Source organism: Monodelphis domestica, chromosome X (genome assembly GCF_027887165.1).
Source record: "Monodelphis domestica isolate mMonDom1 chromosome X, mMonDom1.pri, whole genome shotgun sequence".
Classification (NCBI taxonomy): Eukaryota; Metazoa; Chordata; class Mammalia; order Didelphimorphia; family Didelphidae; genus Monodelphis; species Monodelphis domestica.
The window spans coordinates 46929474-46946602 of NC_077235.1; the positions used below are offsets into that span (position 1 = coordinate 46929474).

Consider the following 17129-nt stretch of genomic DNA (forward strand, 5'->3'; position numbering starts at 1 on the left):
ACTATGTATTGATTCCAAGGCAGAAGAGTGGTAAGAGCTGGGCAATGGGGGTTAAGTGACTTGCCCAGGGTCACACAGCTGGTAAGTGTCTTAGGACAGATTTGAACCCAGGACCTCCTGTCTCCAGGCCTGGTTCTCAATCCACTGAGTCACCCAGCTGCCCCCACTCTTATCTTTTAGAACTAATACTAAGACAGAAGGTAAAGGTTTTCTAAAAAAATATTAAATTTGAGGTGTGGCATTTAGATATAATTCTAGACACAAGAAAAAAGAGGGCTGCCATGGCTAGCTTCATCTTTCTCCCCAGCTAGCATGATGGTGCCGTAGCATTACTCTTGGCTGCGATCCTGTCTAGCACAAGCACACCGATTTTCCATGTGAACACACCTATCTCACATGTGCTTACAGTTTTCCTAAAACTGCTTTGCATTTCTGGCATAAATATTGTCTGCTAATATTTTATTCCTTATTTTGCATCAATATTCATTAGCATCTTTGACTCAGAGAAGGAGTTTGGGAAGGCGCCTTCGATCTCTATTTCTGTAAACAGTTTGGGAGTTAGTTCTTTGAATATTTGGTGGGAGTCCCTTGTAAGTCCATCTGGACGTACCTGGGGATTTTTCCTTAGGGAGTTCATTTTCTCCTTCTGCAACTGGGTTGTCTAAATTGTCCTGTTAATCTGGGTGTTTTGTCTTTTAAAAATATTCAGCCATTTCATGGCAGTTTTCCTATTTTGGGGAATATTCATTTGGGCTCTCAGTGTTGTGGGCACACAATTCAGTAGAATGTTTTAAACAATTGCCTTTATTTCTTCTTCCTTAGTTGTGAATTTCCATTTTCATTCCTGGCTTGGTCATTTGATTTTCCCCTTTCTTTTCATTAAATCGTAGGACGAGAAGGAAGGGAATAAGCATTTAGATAGCACCTTTTATGTGCCAGACACTTTACAAATATTTATCATTGATCCTCCGACAACCTTGGGAGGGTTAGATGCTATTATAGCTACAGCTGTCAGATTCAGGGCAGCTGGGTGACTCAGTGGATTAAGAGCCAGGCTTAGAGACTGGAGATGGGAGGTCCTGGGTTCTAATCTGGCCTCAGCCACTTCCTAGCTGTGTGACCCTGGGCAAGTCACTTCACCCCCTTTCTTAGTCCTTACCGCTCTTCTGCTTTGGAACCAATTTACAGTGTTGTATTTAAAAAAAATAAAAAGAAACTGACGTGTTAGGTGACTTGCCCAGGTCACCTAGCTAAGGAAATGTCTTGAGGTCAGATTTGAATTTGGTTTTCATGACTCCGAATCCAGTGCTCTGGCTGTCAGTATAATAAGTACCCACTGGCTGCCTTGTTAAACCACTAATTAAATTAATTAAACCATGGTTTATTTTGTTAATTTTTTAAAACCTCATTTACTTTCTTAAAATTTTTTTTATTAAACCCTTACTTTCTGTCTTAGAATTAATACTTGGTATTGGTTCCAAGGCAGAAGAGCAGTAAGGGTTAGGCAATGGGGTTGAAGTGACTTGTCCAGGGTCACACAACTAGGAAGTGTCTGAGGCCAGATTGGAACCCAGGACCTCCCATCTCTAGGTCTGGCTCTTAATACAGTTGCCCCCCTCATTTGCTTCCTTCTTTCTTCTTTCTTTTTTTTCTTTTTAAAATTAAAACCCTCACCTTCTGTCTTAGAATCAATACTGTATATTGGTTCCAGGGCAGAAGAACAGTCAGGGCTAGGTAATGGTGTTGAAGTGACTTGCCCAGGGTCACCCAGCTGGGAAATGTCTGAGGCCAAATTTGAATCCAGGACCTCCCATATCTAGGTCTGGCTCTCAATCCACTGAGTCACCCAGATGCCCGGACTCATTTACTTTCAAGCATCAGTATGCTACAAGAGCAGAGCTGTGAACTTGGAGTCAAACAGTTGAATTTGTAACCTGATAGTCATTTACTAGTTGGGTGACCATAGACAAGTCACTCAACCTCTGTGAGACTAGATTCTTCTATCTATAAACTGTAAATTATAATAGTACAGCTAATAGGGAAGCTAGGTGGAATATACTAGATAGAATGCTGGGCCTGGAGTCAGGAAGATTCATCTTCCTGAGTTCAAATCCAAATTCAGACTAGCTGTGTGACCTGGGTGAGTCACTTAACCCTGTTTGCCTCAGTTTCCTCATCTGTAAAATGATCTGGAGAAGAACTCAAGGATGCTCTAGAAACCACTATTTTGACTTGTGTCAACACTGGTGTTGGTGCTCTCAGATAAAGGGCCTTGGTTCATTGGTTCATGAAAGCTGGTGAATAATAAACTCTTATTTGTCTGCTAAGCATACTTGGAAGTGATGAGTGGATACCTGCCTCCTCTTCTCAGTTCTGTCTTTTTTTGGTTGTGTGACTGAGCCGGGCTTGCCCAAGCTTTGAACTGGCAATAAAAGAACTAGAATCACTTTAAAAGGGAGTTAGAGCTGTGGGCTTCTTCTAGGATTTTATAATAATTCTGGTCCTGACCCAGCTCTGAGGATCCAGTGAGAGAAAATCCATAAAAACTCCTTGGAATTGGGAGATGGGCCTAGAGAGACAAGTAGCCATTTCCATGGGGGCAGTTCTTTTGTTACAGACAGTTATATTTGTATGTTTTGCATGGCTTCACATGCATAATTGATAGCATTTTGCTCGCTTTCCATATGTAGGGGAGGGGCTGGGAAGAGGAAGAGAATTTGGAATTAAAAAATTCAAAAACAATGAATGTTCAAATAAAGCATAATTTTTAGAAGTTCTCTTTGGAATCCACTATTTGATAAAAACTGCTGGAAAAATTGGAAGACAGTGTGGGAGAGATTAGGTTTGGATCAACACCTCACACTGTACACCAAGATAAACTCTGAATGGGTGAATGACTTGAACATAAAGAAGGAAACTATAAGTAAATTTTTAAAATAATATTTTATTTGATCATTTCCAAGCATTATTCATTAAAGACAAAGATCATTTTCTTTTCCTCCCCCCACCCCCCGTAGCTGACGCGTGATTCCACTGGGTATCACATGTGTTCTTGATTCGAACCCATTTCTATGTTGTCAATATTTGGATTAGAGTTTCGTTTAGAGTCTCTCCTCTGTCATGTCCCCTCAACCGCTGTAGTCAGGCAGAAACTATAAGTAAATTATGTGAACACAGAATAGTATACATGTCAGACCTTTGGGAAGGGAAAGATTTTAAAACCAAGCAAGACTTAGAAAGAGTCACAAAATGCAAAATAAATAATTTTGACTATATCAAATTAAAAAGCTTTTGTACAAACAAAACCAATGTAACTAAAATCAGAAGGAAAGCAACAAATTGGGAAACAATCTTCATAACAAAAACCTCTGACAAAGGTTTAATTACTCAAATTTACAAAGAGCTAAATCAATTGTACAAAAAAATCAAGCCATTCTCCAATTGATAAAGAAATAAAAACTATTAATAAGCACATGAAAAAGTGTTCTAAATTTCTTATAATCAGAGAGATGCAAATCTAAACAACTCTGAGGTATCACCTCACACCTAGCAGATTGGCTAACGGAAATGGAATGCAACGGAAAGTAATGAATGCTGGAAGGGATGTGGCAAAGTCGGGACACTAATTCATTGCTGGTGGAGTTGTGAATTGATCCAACTGTTCTGGAGGGCAATTTGGAGCTATGCCCAAAGGGCGCTAAAAGACTGTCTGCCCTTTGATCCAGCCATAGCACTGCTGGGTTTGTACCCCAAAGAGATAATAAGGGAAAAGACTTGTACCAGAATATTCATAGCTGCGCTCTTGGTGGTGGCAAAAAATTGGAAAATGAGGGGCTGCCCTTCAATTGGGGAATGGCTGAGCAAATTGTGGTACATGTTGGTGATGGAATACTATTGCTCTTAAAGGAATGATGAACTGGAGGAATTCCATGTGAACTGGAACAGCCTCCAGGAATTGATGCAGAGTGAGAGGAGCAGAACCAGGAAAATATTATACACATTGACTGATACACTGTGGCACCATCCAATGTAATGGACTTCTCTTCTAGCCGCAAGCAATGACCCAGGACAATGCAGAGGAACTTATGAGAAAGAACGCTATCCACATCCAGAGGAAGAACTGTGGGAGCAGAAACACAGAAGAAAAACAACTGCTTGATCACATGGTTCGATGGGGATATGATTGGGGATGTAGACTCTAAAGGCTCTTCCTAGTGCAAATATCAATAATATGGAAATAGGTCTTGATCAGTGACACATGTGAAACCCAGGGGAATTGGGAGTCGGCTACTGGAGGGGACTGGGAGAAGGGGAAGGAAAGAACATGAATCTTGTAACCAAGGAATAATTTTCTAAATTGATTAAATAAAATTTTCCAAAAAAAGAGTTCTCTTTGGGAGATACAGAGCATCAGTCTTATGACAGATTTCTAAACCAAATTGATACTTAAGGTTTCTTTTTCGGAGCAGCGATTTCAAAGGAAAATCTTGCTATGTTGCCAATACCATATGGAGGGAGATGCTTTGACTTTGAAGTCAACAGTCATCTTCCTTACAAGCTTTGTGCCCTTGAGTGGGCCTCAGTTTCCTCACCTGTAAAATCAAGGGGACGGATTGGGCTGTGGGGTTATACTCACTTCTGTGCTAGTGTGGGTCTATCTTGCTAATTATCGGGGGACTTGTTCCTAAGGGTGATAATCAACAAGCATTTAAAAATTATGTGTGGGGGGCAGCTGGGTGGCTCAGTGGATTGAGCCAGGCCTAAAGATGGGAGGTCCTGGGTTCAAATCTGTCCTAAGACACTTCCTAGCTGTGTGACCCTGGGCAAGTCACTTGACCCCCATTGCCTAGCCCTTACCACTCTTCTGCCTTGGAACCAATACACAGTAGTGATTCTAAGTCGGAAGGTGAAGGGTTAAAAAGTGATGTGTGCCAGCCACTGGACTAAGCTCCACCGTATCAACAAAGGACAAACAGGTCCTTATCCTCAAGGAGCTTCCATTGTACTAAGGGAGAAGGCATTAGCTTAGGTACATGCACGATATGAACCGAGGAGAAGGAAGATTGTAATATTGGAGAGGAAGTCTCTAGCATCACTGGGGACTGGGAAAAGCCTCCTAGAGAGAGAGGGTGGGCTTAAGCTGAGTCTCAGAGGAAGCTAAGGAAAGAGTCAAGGCAAGGCAGCATTCCAGGCCATTTCAGGTGTCGGGGACCACTCGTGCAAAGGTAGGGAGCCTGGAGATGGAGGCACGTGGGAGAGCAAACAGCAAACCGGTGGGCTAGTGGAGCTGTTTGATGGTCCATTGTGTAGAGGGGAGGGGAGTGTGAGAAGCCTGGACAGGTGGGAAGGGGCCAGGGTGCCAAACAGAGGACTTTGTGTCTGATCCTGGAGGTTACAGAGAGCCACTGGTGCAGGGCCTGGTCAGACACGGTCAGATCTGGGCCAGCTTAGGAAGGGCCATCTGAGTGGACGATGGGTTTCCAGTAGGGAGACAGGAGGCATGGAGGCCAACCGGAGGCTCCTGCAGGAGTCCAGGTAGGAAGGACTTGACCAGAGCTGTGGTGGTACCGGTAGAGAGAATATTTCATTTGGCCTCTTTTTCTGACCACAGCAGTCAGCGTTCTTTTGGAAAGAATCATTCATTTCCCGGTTATGAGGGGTCGACAGTTTGGAGAGATTCTACTGTGGTTCCGACTCCATCCCGTCCAATCCGATGGGTACTTCTTAAGTCCCACCTAGGCTGCAGGGCTTTGAGCTAGAAGGGGCCTTAGAGACCACTGAGTCTAAGCCCCCTAGCCCCTTTCACTAATATCCAGAGAGGTCAAGTGCCTTGCTTGGGATCACACAGCTAGTAAGTAGCTGAGGCAAGAATTGAACCCAGGTCCTCAGCCAGCTCTGAATGCTTTAATCTAAGTAATAGCAACAGCTTTCATTTGGCTAGTTGTCGGGTTTGCAAAGTGCTTTTCTTCCAAGCAGCCTGTGAGGTAGAGTTGGAAGACCCCCAGTTTCCCAGTGTGTGGCGTACACTTCTGGCAAATGCTATTTTGTTTTCCAGTTCTTCCTGTTTTTGCCGTTATTTTCTTCAATCCCCACAATCCCTTCTTCCCCCTGCCAGCCCCAGCCACACTTCATTTTAAAGCAGCAAGCACCATGTTTTGGCCCGTTAGTGGGTCCAAGCATTTGGCATGAGTTTTGCAGCTGGATGGTCCAACGGGCAGGGGACGCAGAAAGAAGCACAAAAGGATGCAAGTAAACAGGATGGCAGATGTTCTCCTTCTCCTATTTCCCTCTTTGCTACAAACGAAAATGCCATCCCTGCCGCTTCTGTCATGGCTGGCAGCACTGCAAGGCTTTCCGCTTTTGGCTCCTCCTCCCCATGCCTCTTAAAGAGTCTCCCAAGAAGTCGTGTCACCCGACATCCTTGGGGGAGACTGTGTGGCTGGACAGCAGCCCCTGGCCTCAATTTCTTCCTTCCACCTTCCTGAAGCCCCTCTGCCATTTCAACTGCTCCCCTGAAGAAGCCTAGATCTGATCTGTGGGGCATCCAAGCCAGTTGGCACCCACTTCCTGACAGAAGCCAGATTTGTTCACTGGGGCTAGACTATTGACAGCTTGTCCCCAGGCTGGCCCACTCAGTTTCTCATTCGCAAGGTTCCCTGCAGGGCTGGCTCACCTCTCTTTTCCAAGAGCCCCTACTTCCTTCTGTCCCCTCCCTCCCCAGCATCCTCTTCACTTCCTTCCCTTGCAGCTCTGGCTCCTTCGAGTGTTTGTCAGTATGAGCTTGTTTTTCAGTTGGGGGGTGGCGTGTGGGGGTGGGGGTGGGGGTGGGTGTTGAAAGATGCCATCATGCTGGTTGTCCCTGGTTCTTGCCCTTGCTCTCTCTAGCTTCCCAGCAGCCCCGAGCGTGGTCTCCAGTTCCGTGAGAAGATCCCACCTCTGGAGTAGAGGTCCTGCCGTGGCCTGAGAAGGCTCGTCTCCACTGTTTGCTCAGCAAGCGCCAGGCCAGAAGACAGCCTGGAAAAAAGGAAGACGGCACCCGGTGCAATCACGGATGTGGGTAAGACCTCGCAGCTGCTTCGGGTGCACAGTCCTCAGCAATGAATCCCGAGGAACGGATCGTGACATGGCTCATCTCTTTGGGAGTTTTAAATTCCCCCAAGAAGACCATCTGTGATCCGGAGGAATTCTTGAAGGTGTCTCTGAAAAATGGGGTAGTGCTATGCAAACTGCTAAACCGGCTTGTTCCAGGAGCTGTGGAAAAGGTAACTGAAATGGGCATGGGCTGCTCCCTTGGCCTACTTGGCTGTTCCTTTGGGCCTGGAATGCCCTCCCTCCTCACCTTTGCCTCCTAGAATCCCCAGGAGAATCGGTCCACATTCCTTGAGGCTCAGCTCAACTGCCCCCTCCACTACGAGGCCTTTACTTATCTCCCTAGTACGTTCGTTCGTTCGTTCGTTCGTCCTCTCTTCTTCCTCCTTCCTCATTAGGTTTTGTTTATAGCTATCTGTTTCCATGTTGGGTTCCCCCTGCCCCCCCACCCCCAGTAGAATGCAAGCTTCTTGAGGGCAGTGATTGGCTGTTATTTTGTGTGTCTCCCCGGCACCCAGCACAGCGCCTGGCACAGAGCCGTACCTGCCTACCCCTACCCCACCTAGCCTGGGAGTCAGATCCCGTGCCAGGTGTCTGGCCACTAGCTAGAAAAGATTCCTCGTCATTCATGGCACAGAAAGATGGGCAATGGCTTCTGGGCCCCTGGTGAGGAGCTGAGTCAGTTAGCCATGCTGACCCTGGGCCAAGGCAAATGTCCATGGGAAAGGTATTCCCTGTTACAGTAAGCAAGCTGTCCTCATACACCAAGGACACGATTTGGAAACTGTAAAACATTTAGTCCTGGGACTGCTGGCATGGTCAGCTGAAACGAGGGCGAGTTCTTGAAAAGTTTACTTTTAGCAACAAGGAGAACCCAGCGAGGGTACATGCCTTGCGATAACGATGGAAACTAAGTGGGTATTTTCAGTGGAATGCTTGATTGGAGGAAGACTAAAATGTAGGCATTCCTCCTCCTTTCTGATAACAGTTCAAGCTTTCGAAACTCCCCCAGAGCCTAGATCTGGACTCCAAATGTCAAGGCAGCTTTCTAAAGGAGAATTCCAATATTTAGGGACCAGAAGCCCGGGGAACAGGGGAGGGGGCTGGGCAAGACATGCACACAGTCTGACTTGGACTTGGTCTTCCATGGCCAGCTTTTAACATTCCAAGCTGGAAAATGATATACTAAAAGGCTATGGAGGATGCATTTGAACTTGGGGCTTAGGTCAAGTTTCCAAGTGGGTGGGAGACAGTAGAAAGATGTGAAATCCAGGTTTCAAATACTTATTAGCTATGGGACAGTAGGAAAGTCATTTTTCCCTCCCCAGGCCTCAGTTTCCTCCATGGTAAAACGAGGGGGTTGGACTAGATGAGATCTCTTCCAGCTTTAGATCTGTGATCCACTGTGTGGCCCTGGATAAGTCACTTAACCTCTTTGTACCTTAGTTTCCTGGTTTGTAAAATGAGGGGGCTGAACTCATTGACCTTTGAGGTCCCTTATAGCACTAGATCTAGGATCCTGTGTGTGTGACCTTGGACTAGCCCCTTGCCCTCGCTGGGCCTCAGTTTCCTCATCTGTCAAATGAGGGAGTTGGACTAGATGACCCCTGAAGTCCCATGATACTCTGAAGGGTTTGTAGAAAAGAGCCAAGTGGAAATTGTGCTTTTCATCCACTTGGAAACAAGAAGCCAGTTTAAATGAACCAATCCTCTGTAGTTGCCAAACACAGCCCACCCAGTACCTTGGGTGGGGAACAAGAATGAAGGAACAGATGGAGGCTAACGAACTTTGAACTCCAAGGCTGGAGCCCCATTAGCAGCCCTTCAGCCAGGGCCCCCTTCCGAGACGGCCATTCGTTTGAAACTAAAGACCGTTTCGATTTTGACATCATTTCCTCCGGTGGTTATTTCTCTTCCTAGTTTGACAGCAGCCTTCCCCTTGGCCTCCAAAAAAACCCCAACCCCAACCCCAAAAGGAGGCTACCTAGTTCTCCTAAAACATGAGGCATGCTGGGCAAACAGACTAGCAAGCATGGGAAACCCAACTGACACACAGCTTCTCTGCTGATTTCTTTAGCACTGTCAGGAGCCCCAAACGGAAGCTGACTGCATCAGTAACATTAAGGACTTCCTCAAAGGCTGTGCATGCCTTCAGGTGGAGGTAAGTCAGTCCTCCCATGTAACCCCAGCTCTAGGCATCCGGCCTTGGTTTTGCTTTTGCTTTGGCTTTGCTTTGCTGCAAATGAGAAGGGATTTGGTCCGAGAGTAAAACAGGAATCTCACTTCAAGGTGGAAGATCAGGGGCTTTTTGTTCACCCACAGCAGGAACTGAAGGGCCCTTTAGGGGAGCCTGCCTGGCTTTTCCCGGAAAACTCCTGGAAAGAACAGAGCAGCGCCAACCAAATGATTGTCTTTCCCAGCCCAGCATGGAAGTTGGAAGAGTAAACTCAAATGGAACCCATGTGCCTTATGCTGCTTTTTTCAATCTAAGGGGACACTGTGGTTTAGATGGGTGTCTAATTCATATGGAAACTGAGGGCCACTCAGCAATACAGAGGATCCCTGTATTGACCTAGTTTTAACAAGTAATCTTCTCTGTTTTATTTTATTTTCATTTATTTTGTTGACTATTTCTCAATTCCATTTTATTTTATTTTATTTTGTTTTTTTAACCCTCACCTTCCATCTTGAAGTCAATACTGTGTATTGGCTCCAAGGCAGAAGAGTAGTAAGGGCTAGGCAATGGGGGTCAAGTGACTTGCCCAGGGTCACCCAGCTGGGAAGTGTCTGAGGCCATATTTGAACCTAGGACCTCCCGTCTCTAGGCCTGGCTATCAAACCACTGACTGCCCAGCTGCCCCCTCAATTCCATTTTAATCAGATTTGGGCTACGCTAAGGCATGTTGCGGGCCCAGTGCCCTCTGGTCAGCATTTGACACCTCTGGTTTAGGTTCCCAGCAGGCTACACAGCTGTAGACAAAGCTCCTTTGGCCTTCAGTTTCCTTTTCTGTAAAATGAGAGGGTTGGACTAGATCCCAGAATCCCAACCTGGGACATGTGTACTTCTAGGGGGTTTGAAAAGCTCGTCAGAGGGGTCATTTTTCTTCATGAGAATTCGTTTCTTCGGTTTCTGGAATTCGTTCCATATTACTACTGAGTAGCAGTTGTGGGAAGGCTTCCTGAAAGCCAAGGGGTATGGAGCCTGGAGAAGATTGGGAACCTCTGCTCCAGATTGTCTTTTTCAAGGTCTCTGAGCTCTCAGATACAATGATTTTAAAGGCCCCCAAACAGAAGAAAGGCCCTGGCATCCTCCAGCCTTCCCCAATAGCATGAGGGCCATTGTCAGGAGGAGCAAATCGACACCTTGAATCCATACAGAAAACCTGGTCCTTTAGCAGAGGTCATATGATTGGTAATTGCAGTGATGAGAGAGAAAGATGGTTGAGGGCACACCCTCAACCCAAGACAAGTCTTGCTCTACTCAAAGCATTGCCTCTGACCATTGTGGGACCCGAGAACAGCAATGGCAGCTTTCATCTGGGTTACTTGCTCATCTGAGTCGCCCATTCTAGTTTCTTGAAGCAAGACTCAAGATCAAGAACTTAACCAATTCCATTCACTGCTGTGGGCTCGTTTCCCCCATATGAATGGTTGATCTAAGTCTATCTACAATCCATTTGTGTGTGAGTGTGTGTGTGTGTGTGTGTGTGTTTGTGAGAGAGAGAGAGAGAGACAGAGAGACAGAGAGACAGAGAGAGAGGGAGAGGGAGAGAGGGAGAGAAACAGAGAGACAGAGACAGAGAGAGACAGAGACAGAGAGAGAGAAAGAGACAGACAGACAGACAGACAGAGAGAGAGCGAGATCGAGAGAGAGAGAGAGAAAGACAGAGACAGAGAGAGAGACAGAGAGAGAGAATGAGAGAGACAGAGAGACAGAGAGAGAGACAGAGAGAGGGAGACAGAGAGACAGAGAGAGAGGGAGAGAGAGAGAGGGAGAGAAACAGAGAGACAGAGACAGAGAGAGACAGAGACAGAGAGAGAGAAAGAGACAGACAGACAGACAGAGAGAGAGAGAGCGAGATCGAGAGAGAGAGAGAAAGACAGAGACAGAGAGAGAGACAGAGAGAGAGAATGAGAGAGACAGAGAGACAGAGAGAGAGACAGAGAGAGGGAGACAGAGAGACAGAGAGAGAGGGAGAGAGAGAGAGGGAGAGAAACAGAGAGACAGAGACAGAGAGAGACAGAGACAGAGAGAGAGAAAGAGACAGACAGACAGACAGAGAGAGCAAGAGCGAGATCGAGAGAGAGAGAGAGAGAGAGAAAGACAGAGACACAGAGAGAGAGACAGAGAGAGAGAATGAGAGAGACAGAGAGACAGAGAGAGAGACAGAGAGAGGGAGACAGAGAGACAGAGAGAGAGGGAGAGAGAGAGAGGGAGAGAAACAGAGAGACAGAGACAGAGAGAGACAGAGACAGAGAGAGAGAAAGAGACAGACAGACAGACAGAGAGAGCAAGAGCGAGATCGAGAGAGAGAGAGAGAGAAAGACAGAGACACAGAGAGAGAGACAGAGAGAGAGAATGAGAGAGACAGAGAGACAGAGAGAGAGACAGAGAGAGAGAATGAGAGAGACAGAGAGACAGAGAGAGAGACAGAGAGACAGAGAGAGAGAGAGGGAGAGAAACAGAGAGAAACAGAGAGACAGAGACAGAGAGAGACAGAAACAGAGAGAGAGAGACAGAGAGAGAGAGAGAGAGAGAGAGAGAGAGAGAGAGAGAGAGACAGAGAGAGAGAGAGAGAGAGAGAGAAAGAGTATGTGTGCGGGTGTGATGCATGAGTTTTCTGGCTATGGTGATTTGAAAGTCAAGGACCTCAACTGCAACAGAATGTGTTATGGTATTTTCTCCTTTAAATGAGCTGCAAACAGCTCATTTACTCCATATTACATAGGAAAGAACCACTCCAGATGAATTTTCCCCATAGAATTTACTCCTCTAAGAGTTGCAATTTTTTGTCAACCATTTTGAATGAAAACCTTTCTAAGCTGTATTTTTGTTTCTTTGCCTCCCCCTCCTCCTTTTCCTCCTTCTCCTTCTTTAAAAACTCTTACCTTCTGTCTTAGAATCAATATTAAGTATTGGTTCCAAGACAGGAGAGCAGTAAGGGCTAGGCAATGAGCATTAAGTGAGTTGCCCAGGGTCACAAAGCTAGGAAGTATCTGAGGCCAGATTGGAACCCAGGACCTCCTATCTCCTGGCCTGGCTCTCTATCCACTGAGCCACCCAGCTGCCCTCTCTTCTTTCTTTTAATCACCTTTACTTTCTGTCTTAGTAACAGTTCTAAAACAGAACAGCAAGGGCCAGGCAATTGGGATTAAGTGATTTACCCAGGGTCACACAGCTAGTCAGTATCCAAGCCTGGATTTGAACCCAGGTCCTCCCAACTCCAGGCCTGGTGCTCTATCCATTGTGACACTTAGTTGTCCCTGTTCACTTGCCTTCTTAAGGAGTTGAAGCTGAACACAATTGAACCTTTTCTTCTTGGCTGATTCAGGATCATCATAGGTCTCCAATATTGTATTATTACATTGAGGCTCTCAGAAGTTCCTGAGCTGATTATTGTAGCCAAGGAATAATGTTTTTTTTTAATTAAAAAAAAAACCCTCAACTTCCTTCTTGGAGTCAATACTGTGTATTGGCTCCAAGGCAGAAGAGTGGTAAGGGCTAGGCAATGGGGGTCAAGTGACTTGCCCAGGGTCACATAGCTGGGAAGTGTCTGAGGCCACATTTGAACATAGGACCTCCTGTCTCTAGGTCTGGCTCTCCATCCACTGAGCTACCCAGCTGCCCCCCCAAGGAATAATGTTCTAAGTTGACTAAATAAATTAATTCAAATTTAAAAAAATTTTAATTAAAAAAAAAGTTCCTGGGGTGGCATGGATTCTTCACCCCTACACTAACGCACTAAATGGCTCCACATTGTTCTACTTTGTGCCTTTTAGAATTTCTGTGTGATTTTAGAAACCCCGTTAGTTGTGTTATAATTTATGATAGAGGCCAGAGTGGATAGAAGTGGCCTGGAAGCCAAGGAGACCAACATTTAAGTCCCACCTTTGGCTGGGTGGCCTTGAACCTCTTAGTGGTCCAGGCAACTCTCTAAGATGATACATTTCAGAGAAGGTACAGACCTGCCCTGGAAGAGAGAGTTTCCTCATCTGGGAGTTCCTTCTAGCCCCAGAAGCACAGGTCTTGTCTCTATCCCTGCTCACTTTTTTATTTTTTGCTGCTTTCAGTGTCTGCCCCCAGCAGCCTTTCCCTCCTTCTATTCTTCTAGGGGATGGAAAAGCGACTCACCCAGCTTTTGGAAATTCTGTCTAAAAATTACCCGGTTCTGAAAGAGTGAGGGTGTGGGGTGCCCTCCTCTGAGTGTTCAGCTTGGACATGGTGCAGTTGGTCTTGGCTGCTAAGAGACCTCTCATTGCCTACTTCCTGTTTTCAGTTTTGTTTTTTCCAGTTGAGGGTGATGGACAAGTGACCTCTGGACGACTGAAGTGCTGTATTGTACAGTGCTCCCTTTCAGCCAATGGGGACCACTGGGCTGGGTCTAGAGAGGGGCAAAAATGCAGCCTGCAAGAAATCAGAGGGATCTGAGTCTGAAGGGAGCTCCGTTGGGAGGAGACCTCCTTTCTTTACTCAGAATCCCATACGTAGGCAGGGAAGACCTTCAGCTCTGGAGAAGATTCCTCCGGCTCTAGTAACATCAGGAGGACCCCTAGATAGCATCTGCTTTTAAGGGGCTGAAAGGAAACATGGCTGTATTGGATCAGATTACTACTTAAGCTCCAAGGAGGGAGGAAGGGAGTGTGTGTGTGTGTGTGTGTGTGTGTGTGCCGGAAGGTCTGCTAGGGGGAACATGGGCAGGGCAGAAGGCCAAGGTTCCTTCAGCTGCTCCCACTTTTCCAGTGTGGAGCAGGTGGGGTTTTCCCCTGCCCATTGAGACTAGACTAAAAGAAAAAAGACCCTCAGGAAACAGCCTTTTATTTTGCAATGGCCAATTTTTAAAAACACTTTCTTTCTGTCTAAGTAACAATTCTAAAACAGAAGAGCAAGGGTTAGGCAATTGGAGTGAATTGCCCAGAGTCACACAGTTAAGCAGTATCTGAGGCTGGATTTGAATACAGGTCCTCCCCACTCCAAACCTGGCTCTCTATCCACTATGCTACCCAGCTTCCTCAGGCCAAATGTGTTTTGTGAAAAGAAAAAATAATTATGCCAGCCCCTATTGGTCTTATATCTTAGGGTTTGCAGAACACTGTACTCACCCTAACCCTGCAAAGTGGGTATTCCAAGTATCCCAATCTACATCTGACAGAGGAAGGCACTAGGGAATGGCAGGGACAAGTGATGCCCATATGATCACATGGATGCTTGTTAAGAGTCAGGACTCAAGAGTTTGGGCTCCTGGCTAGAAATCAGCATTCTTTCCATAGGTCAGAGATCTTGAGCTAGAAGGGACCTAAGGGGCCATATAGTCCAATCCCCTTCTTTTACTGAAGAGGAAATTGAGGCCCAGGGAGTTCAAGTGAAGCTTTGTCCTGGTTAGTCAGTGAGAATTGGGGTCTAAACCCAGGTCCTCTGATTTCAAAGACCTGAGCTCCTAGCCACAGGACTCTGCTTTCTCCAGTGGAGCTTCAGCCCAGAGCTAGCTGCTTCCCTGAGTCATTCCATCTGCCCAGTTCCTACTGTAGGCTTGGGGCATGCTCGTCCGCCCACCCCAAAGCCAGGATTGATTTGCTGACTTGAGAGGCAACTCTTCATGGAAATGGTGCAACTGTTCTACTATGTGATAGCCAAGCCCCGTTTTGCCAACCAAAAGAGGGCCTCTAAGTTTAAGTGGGGGGGGGTACACTAATCAGTCATCAAGCGTTTTTGAGTGTTTGCTGTATGCCAGACACTGTGCTAGGTGCGGGGGATAAAAAGGAAGACAAAACCAATTCTGGGCCTCAGGAAACTTCTGTCCGTATGGAAGAGAATATAGAATAGAGAAATATACTAGATGCACACAAGCTATATAGGCAGAGTAGATGATCTGGGGGGGGGGAAGAGGGTGGGGGAAACCATTAAGCAGTTTCTGGGCCCTAGTTGGTTACTGTTCCTGCCTTCATTCCCCATTTCCTGAAAGAATTTAGAAAAGGGCAATTGCCCTCCAGGATATTTTTTGGGCCAATGGGAACACTAAAGGGTCTTAGTGCCTCTTTTTCTCCCCTTTCCTTAAGTGTCATGCCCCTAATGGATTTTTTCAAATTAATACTCTTAAAAAAAGCCCACCTCCCCAGTTCAAAAGAACCTGCTCTAGAGCAAAACAAATCCTAATGGAATTTCCACAAATAACATTAAGTGCCCAGGAGGAAGTCTTCTATTGCATTCTTTGACTAAATGCTCTCTATTTTCCCTTTTCTAATTTATGAATACCGAAGCCCCTTGTAAATATTCCTAGTTCCATCCACTTGCATTAGTCACTTTCTCCCCACCACCCCGTTGGGGCGGATTGGGGTGGGGGTGGGGAGGAGGGGGACTTAAATCAGGCAGGATTTCCACTAGACAACCGATCCCTCATGGGTGCTGAGACGACTGAGGCTAGGGAAAAGAAAGAAAACTCAATCCAACGTATTGCAACGAGCATTTATTAAGCACCTACTGTATGCTAAGCATTGCACTGGAGTTTCTGAGCCAGACACCGGAATAGTTTCTGCTCTGAAAATGATCTCCAGCTCCCCAAATTCAATGCTTCCCCCCTACCCCTTCTTTCCATAACTTTGCAGAAGCTGAAGCCGTTGGGGCTGTGCCTAAAAAAGTATGGGGCTCTACAGGCTGCTAAGTTGTGAGTTAGGACGTTATTCTAAGGCTGCTCTTCTGAGGGGGTCCAGCCAAGGTAATGAGGCTGGGGGTTTTCTCTATTGGGCAGCAGCAACATGCGCAAAATGGGGAAGGCGTTGTTGTTGTTGTTGCTGCTGCCGCTGCCGCCGCCAACGCCGCCAACGCCGCCAACGCAGCCAACGCTGCCGCTGCTGCTACTGCCGCTGTTGCTGCTGCTGCTGCTACTGCTACTGATGCTGCTGCTGCTGCTGCTGCTACTGCTGCTGCTGCTGCTGCTACTGCTACTGCTGCTGCTGCTGCTGCTTCTACTGTTGCTTCTGCTTCCCCCGCTGACAGCACCACGGTTGCCACCGTCACCGTCGAAGCTGCTACTACTCTCGCCTCCGAAACTGCTGCTGCTGCTGCCCCAGCCGCTGAAACTTCTGCTGCTGCTGCTGCTGCTGCTGCTACTGCTGCTGCTGCTGCTGCCGCCGAAGCCGCTGAAGCCGCCGCTGACGCCGAAGCCGCTGCCGCCGCCGAATCCACTGCCGCCACCACAGAAGCTGCTGCTGCTGCTGCTTCTGCTGCTGCTGCTGCGGACGCCGAAGCTACCGCTGCCGAAGCTGCTGTGGCCAAGGCTCCTGCCGGCGCCGAAGCTGCTGTAGCCAAGGCTCCTGCCGCCGCCGAAGCTGCTGTGGCCAAGGCTGCTGCTGCCGCCGAAGCTGCTGCGGCCGAAACTGCTGCTGCTGCTGCTGCCGCTGCCGCTGCCGCTGCTGCTGCTGCCGCCGCTGCCGCTGCTGCTGCTGCTGCTGCCGCCAGCGCCGTAGCTGCTGCGGCTGAAACTGACTCTGCCGCTGGCGCTGCTGCTGCCAAGGCTGCTGCTGCTGCTGCTGCTGCTACTACTGCTGCTGCTGCTGCCGCCGCCGCCGCTGCCGAAGCTGCCGCTGCCGCCGGCGCTGAAGCTGCTGCTGCTGCTGCTGCTCTGCCCTGCGCCGCTGTCACTTCCAGTTCCTACTCCTCCGATCCAGGTCCGGGTCATCGCTTCCCCGCTGCCGCCGCCGCAGCCGCCGCCGCCGCCGCCGTCAGGGTCCCAGCTGGCAGCAGCCCACTTGCTTGGTTCGGGCTCCCGCCCTTGCGCGCCCCTCTCCTCAGACCCTGCCGCCCCTGCGGCCGCTGCGGGGAGGGG

The 17129-nt window shown here is 47.6% G+C and overlaps 1 protein-coding gene across 7 annotated transcripts in view; it reads left to right on the top strand.

Moving 5' to 3' along the window:
* ARHGEF6 (Rac/Cdc42 guanine nucleotide exchange factor 6) overlaps window positions 1-17129 on the top strand; it is a 151401-nt gene that overhangs the window by 24661 nt on the left and 109611 nt on the right. For 4 of the 7 annotated variants that reach the window (XM_056808869.1, XM_056808872.1, XM_056808870.1 and 1 more), the window contains exons 2-3: window positions 6886-7262; window positions 9167-9250. In XM_056808869.1, coding sequence (XP_056664847.1) covers window positions 7098-7262; window positions 9167-9250 — 249 coding nt within the window. In that variant the 5' untranslated portion in view covers window positions 6886-7097. Of the gene's footprint in view, window positions 1-6848; window positions 7263-9166; window positions 9251-17129 lie in introns of those variants that run through there. The other 3 variants (XM_056808868.1, XM_016426733.2, XM_056808873.1) reach the window with 3 other exon arrangements.